The following is a 27978-nucleotide window of genomic DNA, read 5'->3' on the forward strand; positions in this document are numbered from 1 at the left end:
CACCGTAAATCTACATTAATGAGTGGTTGTTATTGTCCTCTGTAGTGCACAGCCTCCGCCAACACACTTTGTTCATGTTTGTGTACCCAAACAAACAGTCAGTAACAGTGACAGATGATTCTGTGTTGTACTCGTTGATGAATCGCCCGAGTTTCAGTAAACTGAATGTTTAGTTTATCCGCCGCGCACATGCTGCACACAATAGATGCTGAGAAAACGATCCTCTCCAACTGAATGAAAGCTGTGCACCTATTGTGGACGCTACATAGCCAACGTCACAAAATTGTCACCTGTATGTGCGCGGCTGTGTGTGACACGGGACCTGAATGGAAGGATGGGTGGCTTATTGTGGCCGTTAATGTTCACATCATGCCAGGTCGCTTAAAATATAAAAATGCATGGGAAACAGCTTCGGCGTGTTAGTTGCAATGTGTGACGTCCTATGTCTAACAAGCTAACGTTAACTAGCTAAGTAACGTTTTAATCGCTAACATATAGCAGCTTCACGGAAAAATACATCGATAATCAGCATTTTTTGCAACAACTAATTTATTAATGAACCAGCATCAACTACATTAAAGAGAATCACTTCATTTAAAGTGAATAAAGTAGCCTTCTTCCTGGAGTTGAACAAACACTGATGAACAAAGCCGCATACCTGTCTTGCATCTGTTGCGCAAAGCGAATGTGAGAGGAACGGGAAGAGCAGGCAGTGGGACAAACCATTGTGAGAGGCAGGGGTGGGGGAACTCAACAGTTTCTAAACTTTAAACGCATTTTTTGCGTTTGTATTTTCTTCTAATTAGACAATTACTTAAGGTAAATAGAATTATATTTATGACAATACATAACTTAATTGATCAAGGGGTCAATTGATCCGTCCCCCCCGGGATTTACGACCATGCTGCACACACATATAGGGCAAAGCCTTTGTATAGTGCGAGTTCTGAGAGGAGATGAACAGCTGTTTTTCGTTAATATAGCCGTCATACATATTGAATGCAGTAATAAAAACAACACCGTTTTCCCCTTATCTGAGACTACCGTTCACGTAGTGTACCCTTCCTACAGTAAGCATTCTTTCAAGGGCAAAAATCACGTTTTAAAACGCGATCCATCGCGTGCGCAAACCGAATGCCTGTGGCTGTGTAATGCATTGCTTATTATAATGTTGCAAATAACATTAAGTGTCTTGGAGTGACCGATCAATCGCTTAATTATACGTAAATCATTACAAGCAGCGAGAATTTCTTTCGTTTTGAATGTAGCAGCGTTTTGGACTTTTAAAGATGTGGCGTCTCAGAATGGCGTGCGTTTAAAGTACACCGATCTTAAAGTCTATCCACTTATTTTAAATTTTAAGACGGACCAGGTAAATATGACGGGTCTGCAACAAGTTAAAATCAGCATAGTTTTAAGTCAATAGATGAAATATAAAACAAATTCAATGAAAAACTGCTATACATTCTGATATTGTAGCCGTTAACGAAAAGAACCAGGAAAAAGCTCATTAGAAATCTAATTTGCATGCCAGCCAGTTAAGTTAACACTCTAAATTCTATAAACGTATGCATTGAAATTGAAATCCAAAGCGTTAGATTTTTAAGCAGTACCTAATTTGTCCACAGGATGGCAACAGCATTACGTATTTAAAACAACTCTTTACAGTTTTTTATTCTCATTTGAAATGTTTTGTTGTTAAAGTAGCTTCAGGGAGAACTTTGCATAGAAGTAACTCATTATAATATCCAAACGTCCTCTTAGTCTTTGTTGAAGAAAATTATGCAGGTAATAAAACCATTACATTATTAAACGATATCTTACAATTATTAAGACATTTGGTAGAAGTTCCCTGTTCTTTTTAAGATTACTGGGAGGATCACATGATCGTGTAGAGGTTCATTTTCTTTGACAATAACACTTCTTTTTGACTCGTTACTATATTCTTCATACCTTTTCACTTTTTTGTAAACGGACAAGCATCTTTTTGAGTAATTCTAAAATCGTCTTGTCTTATGAAAGCAGACGAATGCGTCTATGTATCATATCCATTTTATCTTTTTCATTTGATTCTTCGAGGTTAGGTGTTGAACAATGAAGATGTATGTTTTTATGCGCTATCAGCATACGTTTCAGTTTCTTAAAAAAAACTAAAGTACTGTTTGATCGGTCCTATTATAGTACAGTTATGTAGAGTTTGACTTAGTTTTGTGCCCCTATTTGTGTTTTTAATCAGCACTGTTGAACACGGATACAGTATTAATTTTTTACGTTTTTTACTCCACAATGCCACTGCATGGCGCCCCTTTTTAATTTTCCGGAAGTTATGTGGTGTCGAAGTATGGTTCCTCTGCGTTATGATGTTAACAGTTGTAAACGGCGAATGACATGATTATAGGCCCGACATATAAATTACCAGAGTTTAGATTGTTTTGGGGAGTTTTTTTTATTTATAAACGTGTAAAAAAATGCGTCTATTCATTCCTGTTGTTCTATTGGCTGGTTGATGCGCGCATTGCATCATGGGAATTGAACACGTCAAGAACGAAACATTTTGAAACATTTTAATGGCACGTTTTCATTGAAACTCTTCAAGGTAAAGGCGGGAACATAATACTTATTTTGGAACACCATTGAATTGTAAGGTGTTATGTTATCTTCCGTCTTATCGTCGTTAAAATGTATGTTCCCTAAACACAGATCCCCTCGTAGTCCGTGTATAACTCATACTTACCTGGCAGGGGAGACACCATGATCATGAAGGTGGTTCACCCAGGGCGAGGCTCAGCCATTGCACTTCGGCTGTGCTGACTTCTGCGAATTCCCCAAATGTGGGAATCTCGACTGCATAATTTCTGGTAGTGGGGGACTGCGTTCGCGCTCTCCCCTGATTTAGACTGTTAACGTAAGAATTGAAAACATTTATGCTTATTAATACACCATTAGTGATAGTTATTTTGTAAGTTTGTTAATAACCTACTCACGAAAGAAAGTGTCGTGATTTAATAACAATGTTATATTGAAAGATTCCGTGATAATCCCTTTTTGCTATCGGGATTTGTTCCTCGTTCTTGTATTTATCGATAGAGTGAAAGTCCCAATAATTTAATCATTTAGAGTGTGTTTTTGAAAATCTTGTCTTTTCCGTCTTTATATAGTAGGAATCTCTAATATTCTTATCATTTTATGTTTTCAGCAGCGGATTGTTAAAAATTTGGGCCTATAATGTTCTTTCTTCAGTAATTGATCATGAAGAATTTACAGTGACTGAGTCCATTATTCTTGCCTAAAAATATGAATGAGCCTGGTAAATGTTGTAAAATAGTCTTTATGGAGAACCTTGTCTTTTAGTGACTTGGGGGCCATCCTCATGATAAAGATAGTGTGGGAACAAGGGGGATTAGCTCCAGCAGTTTAGTTGCAAAATGGTCTCCATCTGGGTGTATGTATACTGTGTCAGGGTCTTTGGAATTAGCATCACAATGTCTGTGTCATTAAAATGTCTCTTCTTTCAAAACTTGTTGCTTTGCTTGGAATTTTATATGCTCGATCTGTGAGTAGTTGATATGATGCTGGAACAAGAAAGGCTGGGACTGCAAGCATCCTTCTGTTGAATAAGTACATTAATAGAATGTTAAAATGCAGTTTAAGCATTTGTTAGCATTTTAACATACTGGCACAAAAAAGACTTTGTACATAAATTCTGATAAGAGAGGTTCAACACAAAATTACTCGCTACTGATCAAAACACGCCACATCATGTAGCCTTTGTAAGAGTTATGTGGACAGGGATGGCACATCTTTAACTGGATTTGAAAAATGTCACTGGGAAGGCTTTCTCACACCTTGCACCAACTTTCCAGTTGTTTTCTTGATAGATCACAGCATGGTTAAATGTCAGTGTATTATTTGCTCTGATAGCTTGGATTAGCATATTTAAACCTGTGCGGTTGTAGGCCAGCACTGGACCTCTCAGCACAGATTAGATCCATTTGAATTTGTCCAGATGTACCACTACATCTTTGTCTAGTCAATACTGGGCTCCTCTGTGGTCCGGGTGGCCCAGCAAACAATAGAAAATATATTTTCATTGCTCCTAGAAAGAGGTTGTCCAAAATAATAAAAATAACTCACATTTTCAGTCAGTCATGTATTTAAGAATTTAACCAAAACTTAAAAAGTGCAAAGAATACAGTTCTGAACAGTTAACATGTGGTTTGATCTTCTTGACATGAAAGCTTACAGAATAGATATGTTATGTTTTCATAATGAATAATAACCACCCATTGATATTATACATAAAATAACATATAAATATTAATTGCAGGAATAGATATATGAATAGTTCCACGTTAATGTACAACTCTTGCCAGCACATCCAAAAACTAAAAAACAAGAACACTAGAATTGTGATACAAGTTAAAGGCAGGAAAAATTTTTGTCATGCTGTTTGAAATCTGACATCATACGTCATCAGCGTGCTCATGTCCGCTGCGTCAATGTAGAGAGCATGGAGGACAATCAGCAACAATCAAACTTTCCTGTGGAACCGACAACAAGTAAATCTACAAAATGTGTGTTTTGAATGTCTCCGATGAGTTAATGATTCAAATTGGCGATTTGAAAGAGTTGGTTAAGTGATTCATTAACTCAGTGGAAAATTGACGCCTCCTACTGGACGTTTTAGTTCTGCATTCAAAGTAAACCTAATATTTCCCTTTATAAAGACTGCTGTATCAATTAAATTTGTCCAACTGAGGTTCCTACGTGAAAAATCATCTAGTGAACTTTAGCATTTACTACAGTAAACTACTAAAACTCATAGATTCTAGTGTTTTTGAGTCTTATCATAGTAAATATTTTAAGTATTCTACAGTATTTGCTATGAGAACATATTCTAGTGCAAAGTATAATACAGTTTACTATAGTAAATAGAACGTATTAAGTCAAAATCTGTCTTTTTTGTATAAATTTGAATTATATGACACAGTATTGTGGCACGACTTTGTATTGAGATACTTTAACTGGTTTAGTATCGTATCGTATTGCACTATAAGTTCAATAACTGCATTAACTCATCTACTGCACTGTAACCTTAATAACCGCATTAACGCATCTACTGCACTGTAACCTTAATAACCGCATTAACGCATCTACTGCACTGTAACTTCAATAACTGCACTAACTCATCTACTGCACTGTAACTTCAAGAACTGCACTAACTCATCTACTGCACTGTAACTGTATAACTGCATCTACTCATGTATTGCACTATAACTTCAATAACTGCATTAACTCATATACTGCACCGTACCTTTAATAACCGCATCAACTCATCTACTGCACTGTAACTTTAATAGCTAATGTCTGTAACTTATGCACACTCAAGTCACTTGCACTATTGTATAGTCTATATTGTTATCTGTTCATAACCACCTGTACATTAATCTTCACAGTATATAGCCTTCTGTTTATATTGTTCATAGTAAATACCGACTGTCATATTTTCGTAGTACATGCCCATTGTATAGTATTTTCCTAATATTGTATTCTGTAGTTATTCACACTGTATATCCTGCACTTGCTAATTGCACTTCTGGTTAGACCTAAACTACATTTCGTTACACTGTACTTGTATATGTGTAATGACAATAAAGTTGAATCTAATCTAATCGTAAAACATGTTTATGGTACCTTGACAACCCTACCAACATCATTCTCCACCAGCCATTTAAAGCTTTGACCGTTGAATTTGCCAAAGGTCAGATTAAGCTGGCCAATATTAATTCTGACGGAGTCGAGGTGATGGGCTGACATCTGAAGACGTAGAATTTATATTGTCAGTGACAGGCAGTGTAAACATAGGGTGGAAATACATTAACAGCTTAAGTGTCAAGATATGACCTTCGTGACAAACCTTCTTTTGATCCTGGAGTGTGATCCTGTCATATATGGGTTGCAAGATGCCAGTGACTTGGCCTCCTTTGAAGGCTTAAGGCATTGTTGCCTATTTTGTGGCACATTGGTGTCTAAAATGTTCATGGATCCATGTTAAGCACACCTGTAGGAAACAGGGGATTTCTTAGCATGACAAATACATGAGATCATGATGAAGTTAAACATGTCCACAAACAAAGGTTTATGTGACACATTTGTTTTAGAGTGTTCAATAATCTTTTCCACTTCATCACACATTTATTTCTTAAGATGAGTGTAAACGTCTTAAATGTAATAGAATTTTGGTAACCACAAAATAACCATGGTTTTGTTACAGAAACAAAGCCAATGTCAATCAATACACCAAAACCCAAATGGTTACTGCACTTTAACCACAAAAAACATGGTTAATTATCATAATAAGGTCAATTGAAATTTCAAGCGCGGCTAACACTTTTCAAACGGACAACATATGGAAGAACTGTCTTAAGCTTGTAATTCGTCACTAAAACAAATGCAAGTTATTTGTCTACTGTTTAATATCGTGTAAATTTTGACACGGTTTCCGTGTAATATTAATACAAACTGTGTGCTATAGTAAAGCGCCTCTCCGTCGCTATTACACATTCACACGGGTGCTTTGAAGCGCACCTGATTGGCCCGCCGCAGTCTAAACTCAAAACTGTAAACGGTTCGGCCTTGTGATTGGCGTAGAGTCTATGGCGATTGTAGACTCTCGGCCAATAAGGGGTCGCAACTGTCTACACTCTACAGAGCGTTGCACCTCTCTTACTGCGCGATGTGACCGTATGACCAAATCTTGACCTGGACTTTAGACAAATACGGCATGAGATTGGCTGGGAATCTGTCAGATGTCAGTGTTAATAAGAAACTCGATCCTCTAGTAAAGCGAATCTCCGTCTCTGTCGCTCATTATCACTGGCGCTTTGAAGCGCACCTGATTGGTCGTCAGAAGTCTACGGTTCGAACTGTAGACGGTTCGGCTGTCTGATTGGTCTAGAGTTTACGTCGACTGTAGACACTGTAGACTCTCGGCCAATGAGAGGCCGCGAAAGTCTACAGTCCACAGTGAGCATTGCACTACGGCTATTCACCAAATGATACGACGAGCAAATTTTGACCTGGACTTCAGACAAATACGGCCTGAGATTTGCTGGGAATCTACACGTTGTAATGCAATACCATGACTCAAAGGATAATTCGCATATTATTGCTATCCATTTTGAAAGGCTTAACTCTGTATGCTTATGTAATGCTGTCATCAAAGTAAATATTTTTTTACCTCAAGTAACAGACTGACTACGTAATGTACCCAACATCATTCTCCACCAGCCATTTAAAGCTTTGACTGTTGTATTTGTAAGGTCAGATTAAGCTGGCCAATGTACTGCACCTCTGATGGAGTCGAGGTGATGGCCTGACATCTCTTTATAGCTGAAGACGTGCAATTTGCAATGATGTTAATGACAAGCACAAAGACAGGCAGTGTAAACATAGGGTGGAAATACATGATCAGCTTAAGAGCCAAGATATGACCTTCATGACGAGGCTTCTTTTTATCCGGCACTGTGCTCCTGTCATAGCATGTGTTCCGAGATGCCAGTGACTTGTCTCCACTGAAGCTTTAAGAAGGCATGTTTGCCTATTTTGTGGCACACTTGTGTCTAAAACGTTCAGGGTGGGCAACAATGGATCCATGTTAAACACACCTGTAAGAAACAGGGGGTTTCTCTTAGCATGACTAATAGATTAGGTCATGATGAAGCTAAATATGTCCACAAACAAAGGTTTATGTTATGAATTAAATACATTTGTTTTAGTGTATTCAATAATCTTTTCCCCTTTATCACACTTACTAATGTTTTAAAGGTCTTTACTTCCTAAATGGAATGAAATGTTGATCTTAGGTAAGCCTTAAAACAATACCCATGGTTTACAGTTTGACATGAAGAACATATGGAAGAATTGTCTTAAGATTTATTCGTCATTAAAACAAATGCAAGTTATGTGTCTACTTTTAATTTCGTGTAAATATTATAATAAATCACTCTTAACCCGAACGCTGTGAATGATAGTTCTTCAACGACGAACTTCAGGCAGAAACTGTAGCAAAGCAGGCTAGCGTTATGTCCCCAAGTCGCGAATTAACAAAAATAGTATTGACAAGATGTTCAATGTTAATACTAACTCGATGCTCTAATAAAGCGCATCTCCGTCTCTGTCGCTCATTATTACTGTCGCTTTGAAGCGCACCTGATTGGCCGTCAGAAGTCTACGGCCGAACTGTAGACGGTTCGGCCGTCTGATTGGTCAAGAGTCTACGGCGACTCTAGACACTGTAGACTCTCGGCCAATGAGAGGCCGCGAAAGTCTACAGTCTACAGTGAGCATGGTCGGCTGTCTACAAATTGTCACGTGTTATTACTATTATTGTTTTTCTTTGTTTCCAAATGGGTAGGTCACTCCCAGTCATTCCGAGCTACTTCAACATCATCAATGCACAGTATTAAGTTTCATGTCCTTTAATGTAATTTAAGTAAATAAAAACTATTGGGCCATGCAAATGATTTACTAGTGCTTATTTGTTTTTATAATTTAAGAGTCATGCTGTTTTATGTTTTGGCTTGCCTTATTGTAAACTGTTGCCCTACGAAATGTCTGATTTATTGCCTCAGTTATATGTGTAACTCTGTGTCAATGTGGCCTTTTCTTTACATCTTTTTCTGAAACAATCTATGGATTGATTTGAAACATTTCTGTGTATACTGATACATGCACTCGATTTTTTTACATCAATAAACTGTCTATTTATCATTTGAATATTTATGTCCATTCTTCAATTCAATCTCATTATATTTATATGCTATTCAATGAAAATCATTATGAAGAGAAAGACAATGTAATTTCGTCCCTTATAATTATTTTTTTCTTCTTACATGTTATTTATATGTAAATAACAGGCATGTAAATAATCGGACACATTATTGTTACCAAAAATTATTACTTTATTTAGTTACTTAGAATAAGAAATATTAAATAAGGATATTGGATATACAATAAGTAAAAAAACAGTTTTCAGAAAGAAACAACCTAGTGCTGTATTATTCAATCCTGTTGAAATATACATGTTTTTTTTATTAAACTTACATGAAATATACATAACAATGCTATCAATGTTGGGTTACATATATCATGAAATATAATATAATATGAAATATAAGGTACGTTAAATAAAATATAACTGGAATGAAATAAAATGCCATATTCAAGACAAGCATCACAGTTACATCAAGTATAAAAATAGATATGTGATATAGAAAATATATATTAAAGGCAATATATACAATATCCTATATATTGTTCCTTTTAAAAATGAAACAGCAGATACACATATATACATTATAAAATGAACAATAGTCAGTATAAACTGCAGTTCCATGAAATAAAAACGGTGTTCTTATCTCACAACAAAAAACCAAACTTCACTTTTGTGAGTCCACAACTGTGGAACAGTGTTCATAGTTGGTGAACACTCTGTGGTCCAATCCTTTGGAGGTCGACATCATTTTCACAGGACAATTTTTTTTTTCGTATCCCTGAGTGGGTTGTTGGGAAAGCGTACAAACAGGCAAGATATGTACACGTGATGGTTTGACTCCAACTTGAGTAGGACAAGGTTTTAGGAGCTGACATTACCATGTCTGATCGTTCTTTTAAGACCTTGGTCCCTGCTTTGCTGGGAACGTGTTAATACACAATTTGTTGATAGACAGGTGGAGGGAGAACCAATGGTTGATGTGTTCCTGGAGGTAAGTCTTTTGAGGAGACAGACGAAGTCTTTGATATTGTGGCTGATGGCGGTTTTGTTGACTGCAGGTTGATGAGCCTCTCTTGACGACGGATGAAATCCCTTACCGTCTTGATGTTAATTTTTGTTAGAGGAATACCCACTGTACTCAGCACTGGATCCTCTAACAATATGCGGTGCTGAATTCTCTCATAGGCTTTCAGAATGGATGTTTTTTCTGGGCTTGCTTTGGATCTTTGAGGTAAGCCCAGCCAAAGAAGTTTGACCAGTGTAGAAAATGACTCACAAAGGCCGGAGGGTAAGCAGTGGTGGTTTCCTCCGTGGTAAGGTTTATGTGGGCCGGGTCAGTAGTCACCCGGTCCCGGTCGGCCTCTGGGTCGCTCTGGTAGGCCTCGTCATCCTCATTGGGGTCAGGCTCGTCAGGCTGAACCACTTCCTCCTCTGGACTGGGCCGTCCTTTGAGAGGTCACTGAGGGAGAAGGCAACAGATTCACCTGTGCTTTGGCTGAAGAGGTACTCCAAACTAAGCAGCTCATTTGATGTCACAGCAGCAGGGGTACGGAAATTCTTCTCCACGGTTTCTCCAAACAGCTGCTGGCAGCGGGTGTTGAGAAGCTCGATCAGAGGCGCAGAGTAGGATCTGAGATTTCTGCCTTTGCCACCAAACCCAGCATCAGAGCTGCGGTCTGAGTTCCACCAAGCGATTCCACTAATCAGGTTAACTTGATATGGACGTGCAGCACAGAGGGGACCTTGAAACGACAGAAAATGGCATTAAAATCATGACATGACCATATGTGTTAAGGATGACTCAAAGCAGTGTTTATTTGCCAAAAAATCGACGGATGGCAAAACAGGTGAGCATGTCAGGTGAGTATGATGCAGTTCAGCAAGCACAGATAAAGAACTATTGAGCAGGAAAGCATGAGTATATATGAAAGGCAAAGCAGATAATCTGACCAGAAGCAGGGTAATGAGTAGTCCAGTAATGATTAGAACAGGGGCCCATTCTTCGTATGTCGCTAACTCGGTTAGCTGCCATGGCAACAGGTCCGTAAACTTGAACCTGCTCGGGGGCAGGCTTACTTCATGTGAACAGGATTAGATTGCGGCTTTATAAGAGGAGGAGATAGGCAAGTCTGTCGCAGCCATGTCTTGTCCATTTTTACGACAGCAACCTGTTGCGGAAGTTGCAAGAATAATTAGCAGTTTTGAATTAATCGCGTATTGCGGGATAGACAGGATCCATTAGCGCAGCGCGATAGCGTCATTGTTGAGAGATACCGTTTTTCTCGTGAGGGTGTTATTTACATCATTCATTTCTTGGAACCACACATTACGTATTCAACACGGAGGAGCCGGACTTTAACAACAGCACAGACTGTGTGCATTGGCCTGAGATTCTTTGGGAGTGGCACTTTCCTTTACACTATTGGAGATGCAGAGAACTTGGTGAAAAGTGCTGTCTGTCGTGCCATTCGCAAAGTTTACCTGGCGCTCAAGCAGTTTTTAGGGGTTTTTGTGGTATTTCCAAGCCACTTTTTGCTATTGCAGGTACAACAATAATTGTTAATGACATGCAATCATGACCAAACCAATAAGTATGACTAACAGTATGTGTCTTTCAGGCTTCCCTAACGTGATTGGTTCCATAGACTGCACACACGTTCCCATCAAGGCCCCACTGAGGGGGATTTTGTGAACCGAAAGGGGGTTCACAGTGTAAATGTGCAGGTAAATTACAATTACCATTTATAATATTCCTGATTAGTAATATATTACTTGGAAAAAAAAGTAATGAAATCAAAAAGTATGCAGTTGACTGACTAAAATCTCTTAGATGGTGTGTGACTATGTTTCATATCACCAATGTGGAAGCAAAATGGCCAGGATCAGTGCATGGCACATTATTTGAACGTGGTAAGGGAACATACATTTCAAGCTCACAGTATTATACATAGTATTATGCTGAGCCTAACAGAACTGCATTTTTTTCCATTATACAGGGGATTTTGACGGGATCCTGTTTGGAGAGAAGGGCTATGCCTGCAGGCAGTTTTTTATGACGGCCTTCCCTGAGCCAAACCCGTTACAATGCAGCTCTAGCCAGGATAAGGGCACCATTGAAATGACCTTTGGGCAACTAAAGGAAAGATTTCAGTGTCTGAAAGTCTGAGGATGGCACCCGACAGGGCCTGTGACATAATTGTTGCATGTGCCATATTGCATAACATTGCCACCATCAGAAAGGAAAAGACCCCTGTGGTTGGGGTGCAGCCTGATGATGACCTCCAGCCAGTGCACCTGGACCAACCTAGTGGCAGAGCTGCACGGGACAGAATTGTGGAACACCATTTTTGAATATAATATAAGAAAAGAAAAGACAAATATGCTTAGTTCCTTGAGTTTTATTGAAAATATTCTTTAAGAAAAGCCATCAAGTCATCGTTTGCCTGCAATAAGAGATCATTATGTTAAGTCAGAAATACTATGTGTGAAATAGTGTATTAGCACTTACTCTGAAGCACCTTTTGAAGCAACTATCTCCAGTGCAACTTTTCTCTTTCTGAAGTTGTCGAGTTCTATTTCTCCTCTTAATTTATCTTTTTTCAACTCAAAATACTCAATTTTCTGTTTAAGATGCCGTTTAAATAGGGTACGGATGTCACCTTGTGTAATTTCGTGAAAAAAAAGGGTCAAAACATGACTCATGCAACAAAAGTAAAAGTACAACACTGCCCCACCTCTGTATCAGAAGTTCTTTGTGCAGACTGTTCTGGAAGCCTTTCTGTAGGCCTTTCTCTAGGTGTGGACTCCTGCAACTCATGTTGCAGACAGAAAGAATAGGTACACAATTATATACAAATTAGGGTAAAGTTATTTATGCACTTACAGGTTCTTCCTCCAAAGGACAATCTGAGAGGGTTTCTTCACTGTCCTCTGCAATGGAAATAAATGGGTATTACAAAGTGTTGAACTCTTTCCTTTTGATGTACAAGTTAGAAAAACACAACTTACTGCATATGCTTTAGCCACCACTTGCTTGGGAACAGGTAAAAGTGTTGGTGTATTATCTAAAACTGCACAAAAGAGGGGGGACATAATGTCATTACAATTAACTACACTGTAAACAAAATTGTGATCAATAACTCATGGCAACATATTTTATATGAACTAAAAGTTTAGAAGTTTTCACTTTCACAAACATTTCAAATGACTGTACCAGCCATTTGGATTATACTTCATTTAATGCAGCAACAAACCCTTTTACAGTGTACTAAGAGAATTGAAAGCTCATTTAGTCTACCAGTAATGAAGGTGTGGCTGCTACTGGTCCCTGGCTTTGGGTCTAAGGAAGAGCTGCCCCCAGGGATGCCCTCCACAATGGGTCGGTTTGAAGCAACCCAAGGGCCAGCTCTTCTGCTGGGGTATATTGTGGGGGTGCAGGACCACCACCTGTTTTTATTCCTTTCAGCCTATTTCTTGGTGGCTGTTATAGACAAACACATCATTTAACAGTGGCTTTTAAAAAGAGGAAAAGTGGCTTTTTAAAATAAGGACTGTATAAGAAGTAAAGGCTACCATTTTGTAAAATATTTTTGTACTTCACTTACTTGTTCCCACGTTCTAGTGGGTCCCGTGATGGCTCTGACATAAAAGAACAAAGTTTATGAAAAAAAAAAAAAAAAAAAAAAAGCACAAATACATTCAGTAGCAAGTGATAGAAACTTCTAACATGGACACATCTTACGCATTTAATTTGTCTGCTTCTTTTTGCCAGCCCTCTCTCCTGGCTTTTGCAGACTTTGAGGTGTTCCCTGGTGTTTTAATTAAACTTTCAAATTCGGCATAACCTTCCATTAAAAGCACTTGTTCTGCTTGGGAGAAAAACTGGGCGCGTTCTTTAGCCATGTTAAACAGCCAATAACAGCATTGCTGATCATTGTTTCTACTATCGATACATATCCCCTTTTAAACCAGTGCAAGAACGCGCAATTATCTCAGATAACTCAATCCAGCCATACTAATCATAAGCGGCAGGTGTGTTCGAAGAACCCAATTAGCCGGATCATGATTAGCACGATGATATCATCTTGGATGTGTGATTTGATCTCGGATGTAATCAGCGACGTACGAAGAACGGGCCCCAGTTGCAGTGGCTATCCAAGAGAGATCAGTACATTTAATAACTGGTACGGTTCTAATAAACGTTGGGTTCACAAACTCATTTGATGGTTTCTTTCCAGGAACAAGGAGCGATCGATCCGAGAGAGTCTGTTTGGGTGATCAGACAATGAATGAGTGTGTGGCCTTGGTGTGTCCAAGACAATCACGAGTAAGTGCTATCACAGCATTTGTGTTTCATCAAATCAGATGAGAATTTGAATTCTGCAAAATACACATTTACAATTGGGGGGCATCACATATAGAGGTAAGGACAGAATATCTGACAACATCTTGCGCATTTGTATTACTTTTACATGGTATCATGTGAGGCAGAGCTTTGTGGAATCCTTCCAGGCTGTTGCTTCCACGAATACATTTGAAATAAGGAACGTACACCCCGTTGATGTTGGTTCTATGAGCCACTCTCTACATGCTCATCTCTGGAGGATCCTGAATGCACTCTAGGTGTCGTTGCTGGCCTTCCCATACACCGTCTATTGCTTCTGTAAAAAATCTTAATAAATATTCAATGAGATATTCTTGAGATAGTATACATGTGTAAGCAGTACATGATTAATATACTGTTTAGTTAAAATTATTTAAAAGATAGTAGTCTACACAGCGATAAAACCATATACTTCTGTCAATAGACTGAGAGAGTTTTTGCTATTGACTACTATTGAAAATTATGATTTCCGTTAAACCTTAAATAGAAGACACTTGCTAATTCATGTAGCCCACATCATTTGACACAAGCCAGTGAAATGGTGTGTTGAGATACTGGCCAAAGGGTAGCACAATCTTGCCCAGACACTGCTGTCGTGATGGTGCTCTTATCCCTTCAGCACGTAGTGCTCTTTCAGCATGGGCCAGTGCAGTGGAATCATTGAGCAGCTGAGGAGGGGGAAGAGGAAAACTCATTCTCCTGTTTCTGCAGTTACGGGCTGCAGACGTCTACAGTCTACAGTGAGCATTGCACTCCGGCTGTGAGCATTGCACTCCGGGCTGTGCTGACATCTTTGGGCACTGAAGACTTTCGCGGCCTCTCATTGGCCGAGAGTCTATAGTGTCTGCATTCACCGTATACTCTAGACCAATCAGACGTCCGAACCTACTACAGTTCTAACCGTAGACTTCTGACGGCCAATCAGGTGCGCTTCAAAGCGACAGTGAAAATGAGCGACAGAGACGGAGATGCGATTTACTAGAGCATCGAGTTCGTATTAACATTTAACATCTTGTCAATCATTTATTTTTGTTAATTCACGACTTTGGGACATAACGCTAGCCTGCTTTGCTACAGTTTCTGCCTGAAGTTCGTCGTTGAAGAACTATCATTCACAGCGTTCGGGGTAAGAGTGATTTATTATAATATTTACACGAAATTAAAAGTAGACACATAACTTGCATTTGTTTTAATGACGATTAAAGCTTTAGAAAGTTCTTCCATATGTTTTCCACGTTAAACTGTAAACCATGGGTATTGTTTTAAGGCTTACCTAAGATCAACATTTCATTCCATTTAGGAAGTAAAGACCTTTAAAACATTAGTAAGTGTGATAAAGGGGAAAAGATTATTGAACACACTAAAACAAATGTATTTAATTCGTAACATAAACCTTTGTTTGTGGACATATTTAACTTCATCATGACCTAATCTATTAGTCATGCTAAGAGAAACCCCCTGTTTCTTACAGGTGTGTTTGACATGGATCCATTGTTGCCCACCCTGAACGTTTTAGACACAAGTGTGCCACAAAATAGGCAAATATGCCTTCTTAAAGCTTCAGTGGAGACAAGTCACTGGCATCTCGGAACACATGTGTAGCCTCTGCCGGCTATAGCAGTGGTGACTACGCCACCCCTTGGACCAGACTAGTAAGAGCAAGGGGAATATTTTACAAGAAGCACACACAGGCTTGGTCAACAAAGTAGAAAAGTACAATCTTTATTTTTGTAACAGTAAAAACATTGAGTCGCTTTTGGATTTCAATAAATAACACACAAATTCATCACTTGACATAACACTAAGCCATAAGGGGGTGGGCCACCGAAGTACAAGTTACTCAGGCCTAAGTTTCCGTACCACACGTGAGCTAGGGCACACCACTTTAGAGTAGAACAAACACTACAAACACTGCACAACAATGACAACCAGGCTCTTTGAGCTATTTCTAAGAATACACACTTCACAGCAGTACACTGCACACGTCGGGCTAAATGAGTGAAACACGCTAAGGAAACCAGGCAGGAGCCCGTTGGAAAGTCTATCCAGTGGGCCCAACCCACACGAGGCTAATGTAATGGGTGAAGACAAACAAACAACGAAAATAAATGTATAAACCGCTAGCCGGTGGCCACTGTCAGTTCACTACACACAGATATGGTAGCACACCGGCTAGTAAAAAAAAAGAAACAAACAAAACAAATAAGTGTCTAAAAAGCAGCACCTGCCCATTCATTCAAACACACTCAAAAGAACAGCAGCAGACAATCGGATTGGCTGAAGACTCTTTAACAAAGAAAAAGAAACAAGAGTTCTAATTAAGTGCTCTATACGCCTAAAATTCATAGTCAGTATACATATAGCTACTAAGACACACTCGCTGACACCAGACCCATTAATCAAATGATCGCTTTACTTTTTGCCCAATACCTTATAATCAGAACCATAACATACCTTTCTGCAATAGCGATTGGGTGAGTAGACAGTGTTCCGACGCTTCACGCATTCACCCGTCACAAATGCTGGCGAGCATAACAACAAAGCCCTATTACACCCAAAACAGTAAACGAACAGGATACGCTAAAAAACTAGATAAAAGTGTACCTCCTCTGTGCTCGTCAGTCCAGACATTCCATACGCGTTTCGGAAGCGCACACACACAAACAGTAGTGCCGTTGGCAATCACTATGCAACCCCTTGCGCTACCAACACATCCCGGAACACTGCTGCCTCCAACACGTTAGCAGCTAACTTCAGTCTCTCTCTACAGGATGAGGACAACAGGTATATATACACCTGCCTGTTAACAATTACCGACCTCTCCCACCCACATTAGATGACGTAGCGATACGAGGAGGAGTGAAAGCGAGCAGGGGCGAAGAAAGAGGGAGATGAGAGACAGCGAAAAGAGTGCCTCAAACCCACAGGCCACAATCCACCCCCTCCAAATGAATCGGCGGCCCGACGATGACACCTCATGTCTGCGGGTCTACATCCTCTACTCCTGATGGACCATCGATGTCACTAATCGGCCGGGGTAGACGGTGGGGGTTGGAGTGCTGCCCCGCCGTAGACCTCGCTGAACGCCGCACGGCCACAGTGTTGTCCTCAGGCACCTCAGCCGTACCCTCAATGTCAATTTCCTCAAACGCTGGGGTGCCGGTTGGTGCCGGCGCAGTTTGGGGCTCTTGTTCTGCACCATACCAAATGATCATATCTCGGATATCACCATCGTTCCCGGCAGGGGGGTCTTTGGGGGCCTCCTCTTCCTGAACTGGACCAGGGACACCCCCTGGCCTGGGCCTCAATCCCGCAGGGACGGCACGCATTTCGGAACGATGCACCTGTCGAACAGTTCCATCCGCATTTGCAGGGGTCACAGTGTATACCGCTCCTACTCCAGAAGGGCAACGTACAACCCGATAGGCCACAGAGTCCCAGTAATCCTGGATTTTATTTCTCCCATGTGGATGGTTCCGCAGATAGATCAAATCCCCTTCTTGGAAGCCGGCATCGTTCACCTGATCATTATGGTTCTGGTTCCGTCTAAGGGCCAGTTCTTCTGATCTCTGTCTGACATGTTCATGAGTTATCCTGACACTTTGCTGGTGCTTCTCGACCCATTCTTCTAGGGTATTGGTATCTGGGGCAGCTTCCCTGGTACCAAGCAGGAAGTCAACTGGTAGTCTGGGATGGTGGCCAAACATTAGGTAATATGGTGTATGCCCTGTGGTCTGGTGTGGGGTAATATTATAAGCAAAGGTGAGCTGGGGCAGATGGTGTGGCCAACGACGCTTCTCTGTCTCAGGTAGGGTACGCAGCAAGTCGTGGAGTGTGCGGTTGAACCGCTCGCACTGTGCGTTCCCTTGAGGGTGGTACGGAGTGGTGCGGCTCTTTTGTATACCGTACATCTGGCAAAGTTGCTGGATCAAGAGGCTCTCAAAGTTTCGCCCCCGGTCGGAGTGGATACGAGCTGGGGGACCGAACCTATGAAACCAATGCTGCACTAAGGTCCTGGCCACTGTTGGAGCCTTTTGATCCTTTGTAGGAACAGCCTGCGAGTACTTCGTGAATATGTCCGTGAGGATCAGAACATTCTCTCGTCCATCACTGGCTGGCTCTAGCAGAGTAAAGTCAAGAGCCAAGATTTCATTTGGTCGAGTGGCGTGCATCGTGCTCCAGTACGTACCGACCTTGGGCTGGACGGCCTTCCCCAAAACACATCGCTGGCACTGCTGGCACCACTGTTCAGCATCTTTAGTCATACTGGGCCAAAAACATCGGCTCCGAAGTAGCTGGAGTGTTCTTTCCGTGCCTTGGTGCCCTTGTTCATCGTGGATACTCCGTAGGACTTCTGCTTGCAGGCACTGGGGCAGCAATAACTGGAGAGTCTCTGGACCTCCCCCTGGTGTGTGAATCAGGCGGTACAGAACTCCCTCCTCATCGACCAGGCGATCCCAGTGTCGGAGCAGGGCTCTGCTGAACTTGGGTAACGCTTCACGCTCCCTTACGCCTGGCCGTCGCCCCTCTTGGTAGTACTTCCTCAAAGGCCCGATGACTGGGTCAGCTTCCTGAAGCGAACTGAGATCCTGAGGTGTACGTCCCGGTAAGGCCACCACCTCCCGGCATTGGCCCTCTGTGGACTGCATCGGCCCGAGGCTGGTCAATGCGCCCAACGCGGGGACCTCTGTCCCGAAGGTAAAGCGTTCCAAATACTGGCGAGAAAGAGCATCCGCGTTCTGATTGCTTTTACCCGGTCGATATCTGAGGGTAAAATTGAATGATGCCAACTGCGAAGCCCACCGCTGCTCAATTGCGCCCAGCTTTGCAGTGTGCAAATGGCTCAGGGGGTTATTATCAGTGAAGATTGTGAAATGGTTCCCCAGCAAATATTCTCGGAACTTTTCCGTTACTGCCCATTTTACCGCGAGTAGCTCCAGCTTCATGGAGCTATAGTTCTCCATATTCCTTTCAGCAACTCTGAGTCCCCGACTAGCAAATGCAACTGGACGCACCCTCCCTCCATGTTCCTGGGAGAGGACGGCACCCAGGCCTCCATGACTGGCGTCTACCTCCAAGATGAATGGCTTCTTAAAGTCAGCATATGCCAGCACTGGAGCCGAGGTGAGTCGCTCCTTCAGAGACAGGAATGCTCGCTCACATCCCTCATCCCAGGCCGATGCCAGAGGGACGGGGGGGGTCTTTCCCTTCCTTCGAGGCCCACTGAGTCTTCCTACCAGATAGTGGAGTGGGGCTGCCAACTTTGAAAATCCCTCCACGAATCGCCGATAATAGCTCGCGAAACCAAGGAAAGATCGTAATTCGGCCAGATGTCCAGGGCGTCTCCACTCCTTAACCACCTCTATCTTGGCGGGATCCGTGGCAACTCCCTCAGCAGAGACCACGTGCCCCAAGTAACCAACCTGGTGCTGGAAGAAACGGCATTTTGACAGTTTTACTTTCAGTCCCTGTTTTTGCAGACGAGAAAACACCTCTCCCAGTCTCTCCAGATGCTGCTGAACAGTGGCGGAAAAGACGATCACATCGTCCAAGTATAGTAGAACAGACTGGTATCTGCAATCGCCAAACATCCGCTCCATCAACCGCTGGAACGTTCCAGGCGCATTACACAATCCAAATGCCATTCGGTTGAACTCAAACAGGCCAAAGGGCGTACAGAAGGCCGTCTTTGACTTATCCTGCTCTACCATTGGAACCTGATTGTACCCACTTGCGAGGTCCAAGGTGGAAAACCATTTCGCTCCAGAAAGTGCATCCAATGATTCTTCTATACGAGGAAGGGGGTATGCGTCGCGGCGAGTTTTTGCGTTCAACTGCCTGTAATCTACACAGAGGCGCAAACTCCCATCCTTCTTTGTCACCAATACTATCGGAGAAGAATAGGGACTGCTACTTTCTCTGATGACTTTATTATCTAAGAGCTGTTGGATGTGTGCCTTTACAGTTTCATACTGGGAGGGTGGGATTCTACGGTATGGCTGCCGAACAGGAGTATTGTCCAACAGGGGAATCTCATGGCTGATTAAGGACGTACATCCTAGGTCTCCCTCCCCTTGGGAAAATATGTTACTATACTTGACCAGGAGGGCCCTGGCCTCAGCCGCTTGTTGCTGGGTCAAACCCGGGAAGTCTGTCGCCGCGAGCTCGGGGAAACTACCGCCCTCGGCTACCTCCTGCGTGGAGACATAAGCTTGACACTGTTCCCATGAAGGGTCGACTGATATGGAGGCCGCTGTTCCTGTTACAGTCGCCGCCACAACTTGTACAGTGCCAATGGGATGACGTGGGGGCAACCATACCTTTGTATTACCAACATTCACTACAGGTGCATATAGAAAACCCTTTCTAACTGGCACCAAAGTAGGGGACACCAATAGGCCTTCGGGCAACTGCTCCTCGTCAAAGCCCAAGGGCTCCAGTAACAATACTGCAGACTCAAACTGGGGGCCTGTAACCGGGACCATGGTTAGGGCTCCCGCCTCAAGACAAACTGCCCTTTTCCCCTGCACTTTCACTTTAAACGGTTTCGGTGCATTTACAATGGCCTGGATCTGTTCACAGTGTCTCAGTGCACGTCGGGCTGCCGGTGCCGCCGATTTCACGGGAGGGGAGTGGAAGAGCTGTGACCCATGTTGTTTAAAAAGGACCTGATAGCATTCCCCAATTACATTCATTCCCAGTATCCCGGGTGTTACGAGCTTACGATCTTTAAGAGGGCCACACTCTGGGTCCTTGACAACTAAAATTCCCCTCCCCGGAATGCATTGCCCCAGTACCCACACGTCCAACTCTAAGTAACCGATATAGGGAATATCCAAACCATTAGCGGCCTTAAGCCCAAGCCATCTACAGTCTTTCTTTTGTAAATGATGAAAGTGCTCTCGAAAAAAACTCTCGGTGATGGTGGTCACCATTGACCCTGTGTCAATCAAGCAGGGAACTGTTACATCTCCCATAGAAACAGACCATACCGGGCACGTTTTGACTAACTTATCATATGATTGAGAATACATTGAGCCAGACACCCTCCTCCCCAGCATGTGGCTCTGCACACTGGGATTGGCTAGTTTCCCGACTGGCTAGGGAGGTTTTCTGGGCCTGGTGCTTGGTTAGGGGGGATATCAGGGGGCAAACGCGAAGCTAACCTACTATCATGGGTAGGGGGAGCTGCCTGACAATAGCGTGCTATATGGCCTGGTTGATCGCACCGCAGACAAATGGGCTGACCATTAGGGGCCCGTTTATATCGCCCACCCCGTTGCGGTGGAGGGGCCTGTGATCTACCACTAGGGTGCCCTAATTGCCTTATGAGCATGTCCAACTGAGCTTGCTGCTTAAGGACCAAGTCTTTTAGCTCAATGAATTCTAATGACTGAGGGGCTGTAACACATTGCGACACAACCTGAGCTTCACTGCTTGCCCCTGGAGCACGGTAACTACGATCTCGGTTGGACTGGCCCTCCTGCACCCACCTTATAGCTTCTTTCCGTACGTCTAAAAGCTTCAACCCGCTATCTGCTCGCACCAATCTCTTGAGTTCCCTGCGTAACATGGGATCACAGACATTTTCACAGAACTGGTCACGCAAAATGATATCAGGGTTTCTGATGGCACCTTCGTTTGACTGTTTTACTTTATCCAACAATTCCATTAAAACATGAGAGAATTCAAACAAACTTTCATTGTCCTTTTGCTTTCTGTTAAAGAAGTGCTGTTGCCAGTACACATATGATTTAGCACAGCCATATACTTCCCTTAAGACTTCAATTATTGACTCCGGGTTTTCACGTGTGGCTGTAGGGCGGTACTTAATCTCGTTTCGGGCTTCGCCCTCTAAGTGATCAAACAAAAACAAGGCTTTGTCAAAATTAGACATATGCATTGCCCGAATACAACTTTTAGCTTCCTCAATCCATTCTTCGACAGACAAAGGCCCTGCGGTTGCACAGCCAGAAAACTTCGGGCACCGCCGCTCTCGAGGTATAAAGAGTACTTGCTCCCGTCGGACAGGCTGGGTACTAGTAGCACTACTACCAGCATTACCCGCTGTCCCTCCCCCCGAAAGGCTCTCATTTTCAGCCTGGAGTTGCTCCAGACGTTGTCGCAGCCGCTGTAACTCCGTCGCAGGCTCCTCTCCATCACTCATATTGTTGTCAGCTGCTGTTCCCTATACACACCTTCGTACTCTCACACAAACACACACAACACACACACACACACACAGGTGCTGCTAAAATAGACTGTCCTAGCGACACAAATGTATCCTGCCGACTACGCCAAATTGTAGCCTCTGCCGGCTATAGCAGTGGTGACTACGCCACCCCTTGGACCAGACTAGTAAGAGCAAGGGGAATATTTTACAAGAAGCACACACAGGCTTGGTCAACAAAGTAGAAAAGTACAATCTTTATTTTTGTAACAGTAAAAACATTGAGTCGCTTTTGGATTTCAATAAATAACACACAAATTCATCACTTGACATAACACTAAGCCATAAGGGGGTGGGCCACCGAAGTACAAGTTACTCAGGCCTAAGTTTCCGTACCACACGTGAGCTAGGGCACACCACTTTAGAGTAGAACAAACACTACAAACACTGCACAACAATGACAACCAGGCTCTTTGAGCTATTTCTAAGAATACACACTTCACAGCAGTACACTGCACACGTCGGGCTAAATGAGTGAAACACGCTAAGGAAACCAGGCAGGAGCCCGTTGGAAAGTCTATCCAGTGGGCCCAACCCACACGAGGCTAATGTAATGGGTGAAGACAAACAAACAACGAAAATAAATGTATAAACCGCTAGCCGGTGGCCACTGTCAGTTCACTACACACAGATATGGTAGCACACCGGCTAGTAAAAAAAAAGAAACAAACAAAACAAATAAGTGTCTAAAAAGCAGCACCTGCCCATTCATTCAAACACACTCAAAAGAACAGCAGCAGACAATCGGATTGGCTGAAGACTCTTTAACAAAGAAAAAGAAACAAGAGTTCTAATTAAGTGCTCTATACGCCTAAAATTCATAGTCAGTATACATATAGCTACTAAGACACACTCGCTGACACCAGACCCATTAATCAAATGATCGCTTTACTTTTTGCCCAATACCTTATAATCAGAACCATAACATACCTTTCTGCAATAGCGATTGGGTGAGTAGACAGTGTTCCGACGCTTCACGCATTCACCCGTCACAAATGCTGGCGAGCATAACAACAAAGCCCTATTACACCCAAAACAGTAAACGAACAGGATACGCTAAAAAACTAGATAAAAGTGTACCTCCTCTGTGCTCGTCAGTCCAGACATTCCATACGCGTTTCGGAAGCGCACACACACAAACAGTAGTGCCGTTGGCAATCACTATGCAACCCCTTGCGCTACCAACACATCCCGGAACACTGCTGCCTCCAACACGTTAGCAGCTAACTTCAGTCTCTCTCTACAGGATGAGGACAACAGGTATATATACACCTGCCTGTTAACAATTACCGACCTCTCCCACCCACATTAGATGACGTAGCGATACGAGGAGGAGTGAAAGCGAGCAGGGGCGAAGAAAGAGGGAGATGAGAGACAGCGAAAAGAGTGCCTCAAACCCACAGGCCACAATCCACCCCCTCCAAATGAATCGGCGGCCCGACGATGACACCTCATGTCTGCGGGTCTACATCCTCTACTCCTGATGGACCATCGATGTCACTAATCGGCCGGGGTAGACGGTGGGGGTTGGAGTGCTGCCCCGCCGTAGACCTCGCTGAACGCCGCACGGCCACAGTGTTGTCCTCAGGCACCTCAGCCGTACCCTCAATGTCAATTTCCTCAAACGCTGGGGTGCCGGTTGGTGCCGGCGCAGTTTGGGGCTCTTGTTCTGCACCATACCAAATGATCATATCTCGGATATCACCATCGTTCCCGGCAGGGGGGTCTTTGGGGGCCTCCTCTTCCTGAACTGGACCAGGGACACCCCCTGGCCTGGGCCTCAATCCCGCAGGGACGGCACGCATTTCGGAACGATGCACCTGTCGAACAGTTCCATCCGCATTTGCAGGGGTCACAGTGTATACCGCTCCTACTCCAGAAGGGCAACGTACAACCCGATAGGCCACAGAGTCCCAGTAATCCTGGATTTTATTTCTCCCATGTGGATGGTTCCGCAGATAGATCAAATCCCCTTCTTGGAAGCCGGCATCGTTCACCTGATCATTATGGTTCTGGTTCCGTTTAAGGGCCAGTTCTTCTGATCTCTGTCTGACATGTTCATGAGTTATCCTGACACTTTGCTGGTGCTTCTCGACCCATTCTTCTAGGGTATTGGTATCTGGGGCAGCTTCCCTGGTACCAAGCAGGAAGTCAACTGGTAGTCTGGGATGGTGGCCAAACATTAGGTAATATGGTGTATGCCCTGTGGTCTGGTGTGGGGTAATATTATAAGCAAAGGTGAGCTGGGGCAGATGGTGTGGCCAACGACGCTTCTCTGTCTCAGGTAGGGTACGCAGCAAGTCGTGGAGTGTGCGGTTGAACCGCTCGCACTGTGCGTTCCCTTGAGGGTGGTACGGAGTGGTGCGGCTCTTTTGTATACCGTACATCTGGCAAAGTTGCTGGATCAAGAGGCTCTCAAAGTTTCGCCCCCGGTCGGAGTGGATACGAGCTGGGGGACCGAACCTATGAAACCAATGCTGCACTAAGGTCCTGGCCACTGTTGGAGCCTTTTGATCCTTTGTAGGAACAGCCTGCGAGTACTTCGTGAATATGTCCGTGAGGATCAGAACATTCTCTCGTCCATCACTGGCTGGCTCTAGCAGAGTAAAGTCAAGAGCCAAGATTTCATTTGGTCGAGTGGCGTGCATCGTGCTCCAGTACGTACCGACCTTGGGCTGGACGGCCTTCCCCAAAACACATCGCTGGCACTGCTGGCACCACTGTTCAGCATCTTTAGTCATACTGGGCCAAAAACATCGGCTCCGAAGTAGCTGGAGTGTTCTTTCCGTGCCTTGGTGCCCTTGTTCATCGTGGATACTCCGTAGGACTTCTGCTTGCAGGCACTGGGGCAGCAATAACTGGAGAGTCTCTGGACCTCCCCCTGGTGTGTGAATCAGGCGGTACAGAACTCCCTCCTCATCGACCAGGCGATCCCAGTGTCGGAGCAGGGCTCTGCTGAACTTGGGTAACGCTTCACGCTCCCTTACGCCTGGCCGTCGCCCCTCTTGGTAGTACTTCCTCAAAGGCCCGATGACTGGGTCAGCTTCCTGAAGCGAACTGAGATCCTGAGGTGTACGTCCCGGTAAGGCCACCACCTCCCGGCATTGGCCCTCTGTGGACTGCATCGGCCCGAGGCTGGTCAATGCGCCCAACGCGGGGACCTCTGTCCCGAAGGTAAAGCGTTCCAAATACTGGCGAGAAAGAGCATCCGCGTTCTGATTGCTTTTACCCGGTCGATATCTGAGGGTAAAATTGAATGATGCCAACTGCGAAGCCCACCGCTGCTCAATTGCGCCCAGCTTTGCAGTGTGCAAATGGCTCAGGGGGTTATTATCAGTGAAGATTGTGAAATGGTTCCCCAGCAAATATTCTCGGAACTTTTCCGTTACTGCCCATTTTACCGCGAGTAGCTCCAGCTTCATGGAGCTATAGTTCTCCATATTCCTTTCAGCAACTCTGAGTCCCCGACTAGCAAATGCAACTGGACGCACCCTCCCTCCATGTTCCTGGGAGAGGACGGCACCCAGGCCTCCATGACTGGCGTCTACCTCCAAGATGAATGGCTTCTTAAAGTCAGCATATGCCAGCACTGGAGCCGAGGTGAGTCGCTCCTTCAGAGACAGGAATGCTCGCTCACATCCCTCATCCCAGGCCGATGCCAGAGGGACGGGGGGGGTCTTTCCCTTCCTTCGAGGCCCACTGAGTCTTCCTACCAGATAGTGGAGTGGGGCTGCCAACTTTGAAAATCCCTCCACGAATCGCCGATAATAGCTCGCGAAACCAAGGAAAGATCGTAATTCGGCCAGATGTCCAGGGCGTCTCCACTCCTTAACCACCTCTATCTTGGCGGGATCCGTGGCAACTCCCTCAGCAGAGACCACGTGCCCCAAGTAACCAACCTGGTGCTGGAAGAAACGGCATTTTGACAGTTTTACTTTCAGTCCCTGTTTTTGCAGACGAGAAAACACCTCTCCCAGTCTCTCCAGATGCTGCTGAACAGTGGCGGAAAAGACGATCACATCGTCCAAGTATAGTAGAACAGACTGGTATCTGCAATCGCCAAACATCCGCTCCATCAACCGCTGGAACGTTCCAGGCGCATTACACAATCCAAATGCCATTCGGTTGAACTCAAACAGGCCAAAGGGCGTACAGAAGGCCGTCTTTGACTTATCCTGCTCTACCATTGGAACCTGATTGTACCCACTTGCGAGGTCCAAGGTGGAAAACCATTTCGCTCCAGAAAGTGCATCCAATGATTCTTCTATACGAGGAAGGGGGTATGCGTCGCGGCGAGTTTTTGCGTTCAACTGCCTGTAATCTACACAGAGGCGCAAACTCCCATCCTTCTTTGTCACCAATACTATCGGAGAAGAATAGGGACTGCTACTTTCTCTGATGACTTTATTATCTAAGAGCTGTTGGATGTGTGCCTTTACAGTTTCATACTGGGAGGGTGGGATTCTACGGTATGGCTGCCGAACAGGAGTATTGTCCAACAGGGGAATCTCATGGCTGATTAAGGACGTACATCCTAGGTCTCCCTCCCCTTGGGAAAATATGTTACTATACTTGACCAGGAGGGCCCTGGCCTCAGCCGCTTGTTGCTGGGTCAAACCCGGGAAGTCTGTCGCCGCGAGCTCGGGGAAACTACCGCCCTCGGCTACCTCCTGCGTGGAGACATAAGCTTGACACTGTTCCCATGAAGGGTCGACTGATATGGAGGCCGCTGTTCCTGTTACAGTCGCCGCCACAACTTGTACAGTGCCAATGGGATGACGTGGGGGCAACCATACCTTTGTATTACCAACATTCACTACAGGTGCATATAGAAAACCCTTTCTAACTGGCACCAAAGTAGGGGACACCAATAGGCCTTCGGGCAACTGCTCCTCGTCAAAGCCCAAGGGCTCCAGTAACAATACTGCAGACTCAAACTGGGGGCCTGTAACCGGGACCATGGTTAGGGCTCCCGCCTCAAGACAAACTGCCCTTTTCCCCTGCACTTTCACTTTAAACGGTTTCGGTGCATTTACAATGGCCTGGATCTGTTCACAGTGTCTCAGTGCACGTCGGGCTGCCGGTGCCGCCGATTTCACGGGAGGGGAGTGGAAGAGCTGTGACCCATGTTGTTTAAAAAGGACCTGATAGCATTCCCCAATTACATTCATTCCCAGTATCCCGGGTGTTACGAGCTTACGATCTTTAAGAGGGCCACACTCTGGGTCCTTGACAACTAAAATTCCCCTCCCCGGAATGCATTGCCCCAGTACCCACACGTCCAACTCTAAGTAACCGATATAGGGAATATCCAAACCATTAGCGGCCTTAAGCCCAAGCCATCTACAGTCTTTCTTTTGTAAATGATGAAAGTGCTCTCGAAAAAAACTCTCGGTGATGGTGGTCACCATTGACCCTGTGTCAATCAAGCAGGGAACTGTTACATCTCCCATAGAAACAGACCATACCGGGCACGTTTTGACTAACTTATCATATGATTGAGAATACATTGAGCCAGACACCCTCCTCCCCAGCATGTGGCTCTGCACACTGGGATTGGCTAGTTTCCCGACTGGCTAGGGAGGTTTT

General features: G+C 44.0%; 1 protein-coding gene, 1 long non-coding RNA gene and 1 other non-coding gene across 3 annotated transcripts; 1 reads left to right on the forward strand and 2 right to left on the reverse strand.

Annotated features, from left to right (window-relative positions):
• Positions 1–2726: 2726 nt before the first annotated feature.
• Positions 2727–2890, forward strand: LOC130430688 (U1 spliceosomal RNA). The gene has a single exon (XR_008907884.1). It is a non-coding gene; the product is annotated as a U1 spliceosomal RNA (small nuclear RNA).
• A 2830-nt stretch (positions 2891–5720) lies between these two features.
• LOC130427525 (uncharacterized) lies at positions 5721–7367 on the reverse strand. Its single transcript, XR_008907319.1, has 3 exons — positions 7241–7367; positions 5918–6061; positions 5721–5817 (listed from the first exon to the last, which is right to left on the reverse strand). It is a non-coding gene; the product is annotated as an uncharacterized LOC130427525 (long non-coding RNA).
• Positions 7368–15757: 8390 nt separating this feature from the next.
• LOC130417273 (uncharacterized) lies at positions 15758–27926 on the reverse strand. The gene is made up of 3 exons (XM_056742707.1): positions 23842–27926; positions 21583–21721; positions 15758–21259 (listed from the first exon to the last, which is right to left on the reverse strand). The coding sequence occupies exons 1-3, from the start codon at positions 27924–27926 to the stop codon at positions 17135–17137; spliced, it is 8349 nt and encodes a 2782-aa protein (XP_056598685.1). The 3' UTR covers positions 15758–17134.
• Positions 27927–27978: the final 52 nt, after the last annotated feature.

Source organism: Triplophysa dalaica, chromosome 1 (assembly GCF_015846415.1).
Source record: "Triplophysa dalaica isolate WHDGS20190420 chromosome 1, ASM1584641v1, whole genome shotgun sequence".
NCBI lineage: Eukaryota > Metazoa > Chordata > Actinopteri > Cypriniformes > Nemacheilidae > Triplophysa > Triplophysa dalaica.